The sequence below is a fragment of the Artemia franciscana genome, unplaced genomic scaffold, assembly GCF_032884065.1.
Source record: "Artemia franciscana unplaced genomic scaffold, ASM3288406v1 Scaffold_1482, whole genome shotgun sequence".
Taxonomy (NCBI): Eukaryota; Metazoa; Arthropoda; class Branchiopoda; order Anostraca; family Artemiidae; genus Artemia; species Artemia franciscana.
In genome coordinates this window covers 53241-63550 of record NW_027062842.1, presented here as the reverse complement: position 1 = coordinate 63550, position 10310 = coordinate 53241, and the positions used below count along the sequence as shown (strand labels likewise).

Below are 10310 nucleotides of genomic sequence, written 5' to 3'. Positions count from 1 at the left end.
GTAATGTCATTGTATTAAAATAACAAAAAATATTATAAAAATTATTCTATATTATCCTTATTTCCAAGACTTCATTACTATGGTTATTACTAAGCGATGCGATAAGGTTAGGCGACATGCTATATGTTTATTAAGATCAATGATTTATAATGCAGTTAAAACCAACAAATTTCAAAAGTTTGTGAACACCAGGTCAAATAAAATTATCACTATTATATGTAGCTCTCCTCTATAGCTCTCCTCGAAAGTCATGGTTTTGAATCAGGAGACTTTTTAAATACTGTTTGTCACTGGATCCTTTAATGAAAGGATCATTCAATAATTCTTCCGCACTTGGTCGTCTATGCGGGTTTCCGATCAGACATCTTTTTATAAAATTATGAAAGTCCATCGTGAATTTATAGTCCAGCTTGTAATCACCACCCAAAAACACATCTGACATATGTTCAATGAATTCCATTTCGGGTTGTCTAAAAAAGGGTGGCTCACGTTGAGACAGCTCGATCGCTGTAATTCCTAGCGACCATATATCCACCTGAAAATTGTATATCTTTAGGCCTATTATAATAAATTAGAGATTTAGATCATCCCTTCTTAAACTATGGGTCGCGAGAGATTCTAAACTTAAATATTTAAATATGGGATTTTACAGTATTGACGCTCATCTCAGTGTTACTATATTGGTTTATTTTCCACCAGTCTGTCTTGTTTTGATGGACACTGACCAGAAAATTCTTGAATTTACTCGCCGGCTTAATTCTTGGCTAATTTTATTGGAATCTGGCTTATTTTTTTTATTGTAAAAAATGCAGTTTGATGAAAAGTAGGACATATAATGATTGTAACTATATTAAATGCAATGAAATTTTTAATTTTGTATTTTTGTATGTTTCTAAACAAATTCTAAAGCTATATGTCTTCATATGTATATGTATATTGCTATCTAATAAATAAATCATCAAAAGATATTTATTTATCTTTCTTTTATATTTCTCTCCTTTCGTTCGTCGTTCATCGCTAGAAAATGTTAAAAGAAGTCTTACGTCCAGCAGCGTCAAACATTTCACCAAAATTTAATTTGTTATGCAATAAGAAACAAGCAAGCCCATCTCACTAAAGTTTTTCCTTTTACTTTAATTTAATCTGAACCACTCACAGACTGCGTTCGAATATATTCGATCAAGCTAAAACGGCGAGAATTTTCTTTTGTTAATATGTTAAGCCCCAATTTACTTTGTCAATCCTATCATCTAAATCAGGACTTCTTAAACTTTTTTCATTCACGACCCCGTTAATGATTGGGAGTTTCCTATTGACCCCATAAAAATATAAAAGAAGGACAAATAAATGTTTTTTGATGACTTAGTTATTAGGTAAAAATATGCATTTACATATGGAAGTACAAAGCTTTAGAATTCGTTTAGAAGCATACAAAAATCTAAAACAAAAATTCCGCAAAAAGTTGAAAAATTGTCTATTATATTTACAAAAATTATGAGCTCTATCGGAACATATTTATCAAACAAGAAAATAATCACTCGGTCAAAGTAGGAATATTCTCTTCCTCCACGAAAAATTTCTTATGGATCTTTTAAAACCATTTCTTCGTTTTTGTGCTAGTAATCGTAATGTATTTTATAAATGTTGGAGTGAGACTCGCCCTTAGTCCTAACTATGGACACTTTTAGGAACTTATACCCTTTGAGACGTGCATCGAAAGTGCTATTTTCTATGAGTTATATTCTTTAGTGACAGGAAACGAATTTAACACATGTGATGCCAAAAAAAAACAGAATTTTATAATCATTGGTTTGGAGCAACTTCGCATCGACTATTTTGACTTAAATTTTTATACAAATTTTCTGTTTCTTAAATAAATTATTAATATTTTAATATTATGATTAGGTATTTGCAGAAGACATAAACATTTATAATTAACTTTAGAGGTATTTCCAGAAATTCTTTGCCACAATTGGTAATTATCTAACCTAAGCGATAAATCGAAAAAGCGAAGGATCTTTAAAAGACCAAAAACAGTCCTTTTTTGTTTTGTTTTCTCCCTCCCAACAAATTTATTCGTTTAGGTTTGAAACGCAGAGGTTTATTCTGATAACCATTTCCATAAGACAACGCGTCGTAAATTCTACAAACCTGTGTACCACTTAGGCTTTTATAATCTAATATAGATTACACGATAAAACTGACCCAAACTGCATTAAAATTACGTGGCATGTTTCCCGCTCTATGACTTTCATTCAAAATTAACCTCATAGCATGGAGGATCAAACGGACGTTCAATGTGATTACGTGATTAATACAAAGGGACGGGTACGAAGAAAAATCACGTTCAAGTCGGTGATTAATCCCATAAGATCGGTGATTTTTCACCCATAAGAAAATCAAAAGCTTTTTGATATTTCTTTTATATTCATTTTATTTTTTTTTTATGTTTAAACCGTCCAAATAGTGGACGGATTTTGCGTAAGAGATGAGGATTAAAAATTTGAGAAAAAATACAAAAATAGCATTATTTTGACGAAAACTATGATAATGACAGAGAACACAACGAAAATCTAAATATTTTGGAGCCTAACGATCTAAAATCTCGCCTCCCAACTTGGGAGAAAACAAAGGGAGAAAATTGGAAACAACTTGGGAGAAAATCGCTATATGTCACTTGGTTAATACCAAGTGCCATAAAATCCATTTATAAAGACGGCATTCGAGAAAAATCAGGCTAGTTGAAACTCATTTTAATTAAAAATCATTATATTGTAGCGAAGAAGACAGAAAGAAGCAAGGGATAAACCAAAGTCTATAGCAGATTAGTAAATTAAAAGTAAAACACTCGGTTTATGACAACTTTATTTTTGACCATTTTTGTTCTCTGGTGTGCATTTAAAGTTTTTCTTTGACCCCCCCCCCAGAATAAAAATCCCTGAGACGGCTGAGACCTGGAGCAAATATTACCCTTGATGATGGAATTGCCTTGTGGCTTCCACAAAACTCATAGATGTTGCTAAAAAAAAAAAAATAAAATAAAAAAAAAAAAAAAAAATAACTATCTTAAAAGAGAAAGGGACACTTCAAGTATTGATTATAATTCTTGATTGATTATAAACAATGTTCCATGTATTTTTATTATAACGTTTTATAACTGCAAGAGTCTTTTTGAATGACAATATAGCCGTATTAATAGCTTTTACGCATGATAGATGATGGCCAAAAAAGTGTTTTATGGTTGTTTATGTCAGATCAATCATTCATCGGCTTTTTGAGATCAATCAGATCTCAGACGAAGATATAGCACCAGGTCTCAGTGTATTTTTGCATTTTGCCACAAAAACTCCCTGTACGTAAAATGTATTTGCATTTACTATTTTGATATTGGCCACTTGCTCAAGGTTGCAAAACTGTGTGAACATTATATTTATTATTCAAGAGAATCAATAAATACCTTTTTGTTGTAGCGAGAATTAAACAGTTGTTCTGGCGATAACCATAGTCGTGTACCATACATTGTGTCCTGTCCAGATATCCATTGACTATCAGTTGCTTCAATGATACCGCCTAGGTCCCCGATTTTCACCTCTCCATTACCGCCAATTAGAATATTGGCAGCTAAAAGTAAAAACAGGTAATTTTGCTTTTAAATTTTCGAAAATCGCAATTAATTATTTGCCAATTATGTTAGGATAACATAATTAGGGATAAACCAAAGTAACATTAACTAATCCTAAAAAATATCCTTAAAATTACTTATTAAAAATTTAAAAAAATACCCTTAATAGTTATATTAGAATAAAATACACTATTGCAAATATAATGACCGCCAAGCCGTAGTCCCGTCTGTCGGAAAAAAAAGCCGAAATAAATGATTTAAGTGTGTTTTCCTTGCTTTTAACCTTACACTTGTATTACAGAAACGGATAATTGAAATGACAAGAAGTTGGTTCAAAAAGCTTGTATTAACGCTAATTAGCTCCTATTTATTGCCTAATAATCATGTGTGTTTGTCTTAATAATACTATTTTTTAATGCCCCTTACTTTCAATTGGAAAAAAACTTGTTTTTGTTATTGAATTACAGATCGATTTTAAATAATGCTAGCAAACTTGCTCCATTTCCATGGACAATTCTCCCCCCCCCACGAGAGGTTGTTTCCACATAAATTACCCCCTCCCTTGCCAGAGAAATTCCTCCAGATAATTCCATTCTAGCTCAGAATTCCATACGGAATGTTTCTTGCAGACGATTCCGGTTGAATTTTTTTCTTAAGTCAATTTAAGAAAAATTGAGGGCCAACCAACAAAAGGGCCAATTAAAGGCCCTTTTGTTGGTATTTTCCAATAATTTGTTCAATTTAACTTTTTCTTCTTGAAAATGACGACCAAATCGAGGTATGATCTATCCCAAATCGATAATTTATGGAAAGATCTATTCAACTCTCCGCCACGCTTTAGTCTCTCTTTCTCTCTCTCTCTATCCCTCTCTCTCTCGCTCACGTACTCACTCAAAAAACACAGCCTAAGGAATGGAATGGTTGCTCCATGACTATTTCATGGAGTAATCTCAAACATGCATTGTTTGAGGATTTTTCTCTCTTTTGTACGTCCTACCCCCGAATACGCTTTCTCTCTCTCTCCCTCTTTCTCTCGCCCACGTACTCACTCACAAAACACAGCCTAAGGAATGGAATGGTTGATCCATGACTATTTCATGGAGCAACCTCGAGTGTGCATTGTTTGAGGATTTTTATCTCTTTTGTACGTCCTACCCCCAAATACGCTTGTCCTGTTTGGCATCCTGGCATCTCCAATGAATTGTCGGACAGAATAGAGGCAGTTCAAAAAAAAGTGCCTAAGCATTATCTTCAATGGGGGTAAAGTGCCTTACATTTCCCTTCTTTGGAGAGCAAATCTAGTCACCCTTAAGAGAAGGTGAGCACAAATGCTGAACAAGTATCTGATGCATTTCTTGTCAATATGGACATTTTAGGAATTGCTTTACCCTGGAGTGGGAAGCTTCTCCTGCCTGCACTAATATTGGTATAAAAAAAATTAGCCGCAAGCATTAATAGCATTAATAGCCGCAGAGTCATTGAATAGCATACACAATTAAGGATTAATTTATCAGGTCACACATTGATTTCACAAGCTATTATATCAATAGTGAGGAATATACAATTTTTAATTGTAGAAAAAAGAACCCTTTAGTTACTCGAAATGAAAAAAAAAACACCATAGTATGAACTCCGGAAATTGGTTATTTCTCTCAATAAAACGCAAAATTTTTAGTTATTTTAGAAATTCTAACGCTAATGTATAGTGAGTACTAATCAAACAGTTAATGGTAACAAACTATAAGTAAGGAGTGATATGACTCAATAGTAACCGAAACTATAAGAAACTCTTGCCACAAGAAAGATCACAGGTGTGTGTTTATTTGACTCTTTTTTTCCCAGGAGTGGTCGTATCGAACCAGTGATCGTAGAATATTAGACGAAGAAAAGTAAGGAATGCGAGATTTGATTTTTTACAATCTATTACAAAATTAATGTGAACACTATTGCAAAGAGGTTTATCACCCTGTGATTAATAACTATTATATTAATATTAGGATTAATAGATTAATAACTATAATTATTCTTATTTTTAGGCAAGTAAAAAGAAACAAACCTTTGATGTCCCTATGGATCAAGTTATTGCTGTGGAGGTAATTGATGCCCTTCAGAACTTCCCGGAGTATGATTCTGATATAGAACTCGTCGACTGGGCCTCTCATCATCAAATCCATAGCTGAGCTTCCATTGATGAACTCCATTATTATCCAAAGTTTTTGGTCCTACAAATAAAGATCAGAACACATTTATCAAAGAAGAGAATAATCACTCGGTCAAAGTAGGAATATTCTCTTCCCCCACGAAAAATTCCTTATGGATCTTTTAAAACCATTTCTTCGTTTTTGTGCTAGTAATCGTAATGTATTTTATAAATGTTGGAGTGAGACTCGCCCTTAGTCCTAACTATGGACACTTTTAGGAACTTATACCCTTTGAGACGTGCATCGAAAGTGCTATTTTCTATGAGTTATATTCTTTAGTGACAGGAAACCAATTTAACACATGTGATGCCAAAAAAAAACAGAATTTTATAATCATTGGTTTGGAGCAACTTCGCATCGACTATGCATCCTTTTCAACTTCGCATCCTTTTTATAACTGATTGACCTGAAGTTTTGATCTAGATTAAAGAAGTGGTTTTTCAAGGTGTTATACTTATCAACCCCTCATATTACAGGCCCTTCAGAGGTGAAAATGCGTTAAATAGTAAAAAAAAAACTGCTTTTTGACCTATCTGGCAATCCGGTATTTAATTTGATATAAAATGATTCTTTAGCCGCAGGAATCCAGCAAATAATGACCTGCGTACTTTACTTCCCCCCCCCCGTTCCGTGAAGGTGAAGATTGATAGCCTACTGGGGTACGAAAAACTTGATTTCTGAGAGCTGATTTTTATGAACATTTTGGTGTAAAAAACCCGAGGTCAAACCGTATTTTTCCTCCACTACTCGGTATATGGCTCTAGATGCTATTGTACAGTGTACTAAACCTCTCTTTTAAGGGTGGCAGTTGCCGTGGCACAAAATTTATTTAAATGTCAATAGTTCATAGTTAAAATTGGACCACTAATTTATCCTAAGCAGTTCAGCAGTATGTCAAAGGGGTCTACAACACCATACCTGATTTGTCTGCATGATCTTATCCTCGAACAAGTGTAACACTTGCAAGGGGAAAGCATATGCGGTCACCACAAACTGTTTGAGAAATTCTCTTAAGTACAGAGACTATATGAGGAAACATTGTATACTCTGTTTTTTCTATATATATATATATATATATATATATATATATATATATATATATATATATATATATATATATATATATATATATATATATATATATATATATATATGGGGCTCTCAGCTGGGTTTATCTATCGCTAAATACCCAATTTCAATTTTAGAAATATTACCCCTCCCCCTTTGAAAATCAATTTGGTTACAGTGTAGGATTTAGATCTCATCAGGATTTAGATCTTGTGACAGTAGACAAATGTTTCTTGAATTTGAGGACTGTCGGTGCCCCACGGATATAGGTGGCTTTCGTTTTCTCCGTTCTGATAAAGAAAAGTTTTCACCGGATAAACATGGAAATGTAAAAGGTTTCAAGGGTTAAACGCAAATCACTTTCTCTTACAAAATTTAATTTTTTTTTTTTGCTAAATTATAAACAAAAAAATGTTTTAGTTTTCTTTAGATTACAACAATTCAGAGGAATGTGGACGATGGGATAAGACATTTTTGATACATTATTTCTATAAGCCCTCATAGTATTTTTCAAAGTGTTGGCAAAATTTTTGCTTGGGTAAAAATGAAACACCAAAAATAATTATTTTCAAGATTTTAGAGAATAATTGCACCACCTTAGCCTAATTTAGTAATAAAAGAGCATCATGCAATAACTCACTCTGCGGTACGATCCATAGAATTTAGGGAAGTATGGTGACTGTAACTTGGCCAATGCTTCAACTTCCCTGTAGATCTTCTCACTTGATCGGTGAGGTTGTTCAACATCAACAATCTTGATTGCGACCGTTTCGTTGGTAAACTTGTCCTGTGCTTTAAAAACGGTACTAAAGCCGCCACGACCAAGCGGGACAAAATTGTGATATATCGTTAGTGGGTCAGCTTTCTCTCTAGCTATTTGCTTTGTTGAAACCTATAAAATAAAGACCCAGGTACAAGTGACCGTCCTAACAACTGCAGAATGTTTTTGCGGGCTTCACAGCGACTTTCAGTACTATAGAAAAAAATATTGATTTTAAGTGCTTAAATACTTTTTCGTGCTATTTTAGCAACTCTGAGCAAGTGCTACAGTACTAAACATTATAAAAAGTACTGACTGTACTGTACTGTCAGTACTAAAAAGTACTGAGTACTAACATTTTTAAAGCCTTTTCTCTTTTTTCTCCGGATTCTATAACAGAATTAAAATATTTGCCATTTGACAGGGGTGTTAATATTGGATTTGGGTCCAAGGTAGTAATTAAGCCTACATTTAAGTGTGCTAATAGATGGGCTAAACTCACCATGCTGACATTTGCTACCAGTAAACCCACGTGGACAAGCACATCCTGATTCATTTTTCCTTAAGCAGCATCCCTTCCTATAGTTATAAACTATAGTTATAGCTATATTAGTTATAAACTAAATTTGCTAAACTATTTACTTTATACTAATTTCTTTTTACAATCTGTACGGTATTTTTGGGAGTTGCTCTTTCTCGAAGACAACTATCTGCAAATACACTTGAAATTCTTTGCAAGTTCGTATTCTTTTACCTATAAACAATTCTATTTCTTTTCTTTTTTGTACGCTACAGCCAAAATAACAAACAAGCAGGCACCATTTTAGTTAACACTCTCTTCCGATAATCAAGCAAAAACATCATGTATTTATCGAGGATTATCAACTGAAAATGTGATGTTGACAAAACGAAAAATTTTGGTTCTTTTGCTCAGAAAAAAATAGGTTTTTTGCTCAGAAGAGGTATGATAAAAGCATGAAGTTGCCAAGTTACTCTACTGAAAGCACACTATTACCAGGTTACAAAACAAATTCTCCAATCAGGTAGTCAGCCTATAGAATTCCCTTATAAAAGAGAGCATCCTGGGAAAAGAGATCATATTCTGCTCAGATGCTTTCTTGAAGGAGACAAACAAAAAGGAAAGATTTAATTTTTGATAATTTTGTTGTCATTTTCCTGATAGTGCAATATCATATATAGTCATACAATGTAGGCATATAGTCAATCAAACTAAAAAAAAAAAAATACATTTTTAGTTGATAATATGCAGCGTCTTTGAGTCAATTAGATTAGAGTATTTTTTATTATTATTTGCATTATTGACACTTTTAAGATATTGTTTTTTTTTCAACCCAAATTTTAAGTATGATTGCTCAGGTGAAAATGGAATTTTCCAAAACCAATGTTGACTGGCTCCACTGCTGTACAGGCAAATATCTTAAGGGATTTGAAAATTAAACCTGGAAAAGAAGCCTTTGTTCCACACCACCCAAGAGGTCAAGGCTAGTGGCGCGTCTTTTTTAAAGAGGTACCCCCGTAGGCCTCATCCTCTGTGTCATATAATGTTTATTATTATGTGTATTGTGTCATGTAATGTCATTGTATTAAAATAACAAAAATATTATAAAAATTATTCTATATTATCCTTATTTCCAAGACTTCATTACTATGGTTATTACTAAGCGATGCGATAAGGTTAGGCGACATGCTATATGTTTATTAAGATCAATGATTTATAATGCAGTTAAAACCAACAAATTTCAAAAGTTTGTGAACACCAGGTCAAATAAAATTATCACTATTATATGTAGCTCTCCTCTATAGCTCTCCTCGAAAGTCATGGTTTTGAATCAGGAGACTTTTTAAATACTGTTTGTCACTGGATCCTTTAATGAAAGGATCATTCAATAATTCTTCCGCACTTGGTCGTCTATGCGGGTTTCCGATCAGACATCTTTTTATAAAATTATGAAAGTCCATCGTGAATTTATAGTCCAGCTTGTAATCACCACCCAAAAACACATCTGACATATGTTCAATGAATTCCATTTCGGGTTGTCTAAAAAAGGGTGGCTCACGTTGAGACAGCTCGATCGCTGTAATTCCTAGCGACCATATATCCACCTGAAAATTGTATATCTTTAGGCCTATTATAATAAATTAAAGATTTAGATCATCCCTTCTTAAACTATGGGTCGCGACCCCAAATGGGGTCGCGAGAGATTCTAAACTTAAATATTTAAATATGGGATTTTACAGTATTGACGCTCATCTCAGTATTACTATATTGGTTTATTTTCCACCAGTCTGTCTTGTTTTGATGGACACTGACCAGAAAATTCTTGAATTTACTCGCCGGCTTAATTCTTGGCTAATTTTATTGGAATCTGGCTTATTTTTTTTATTGTAAAAAATACAGTTTGATGAAAAGTAGGACATATAATGATTGTAACTATATTAAATGCAATGAAATTTTTAATTTTGTATTTTTGTATGTTTCTAAACAAATTCTAAAGCTATATGTCTTCATATGTATATGTATATTGCTATCTAATAAATAAATCATCAAAAGATATTTATTTATCTTTCTTTTATATTTCTCTCCTTTCGTTCGTCGTTCATCGCTAGAAAATGTTAAAAGAAGTCTTACGTCCAGCAG

The 10310-nt window shown here is 33.1% G+C and overlaps 1 protein-coding gene across 1 annotated transcript; it reads right to left on the bottom strand.

The window, feature by feature from the left end:
• Positions 1 to 45: 45 nt before the first annotated feature.
• Positions 46 to 8207, bottom strand: LOC136042558 (serine/threonine-protein kinase 24-like). Its single transcript, XM_065727526.1, has 5 exons — positions 8154 to 8207; positions 7532 to 7783; positions 5679 to 5844; positions 3458 to 3621; positions 46 to 535 (listed from the first exon to the last, which is right to left on the bottom strand). The coding sequence occupies exons 1-5, from the start codon at positions 8205 to 8207 to the stop codon at positions 230 to 232; spliced, it is 942 nt and encodes a 313-aa protein (XP_065583598.1). The 3' UTR covers positions 46 to 229.
• Positions 8208 to 10310: the final 2103 nt, after the last annotated feature.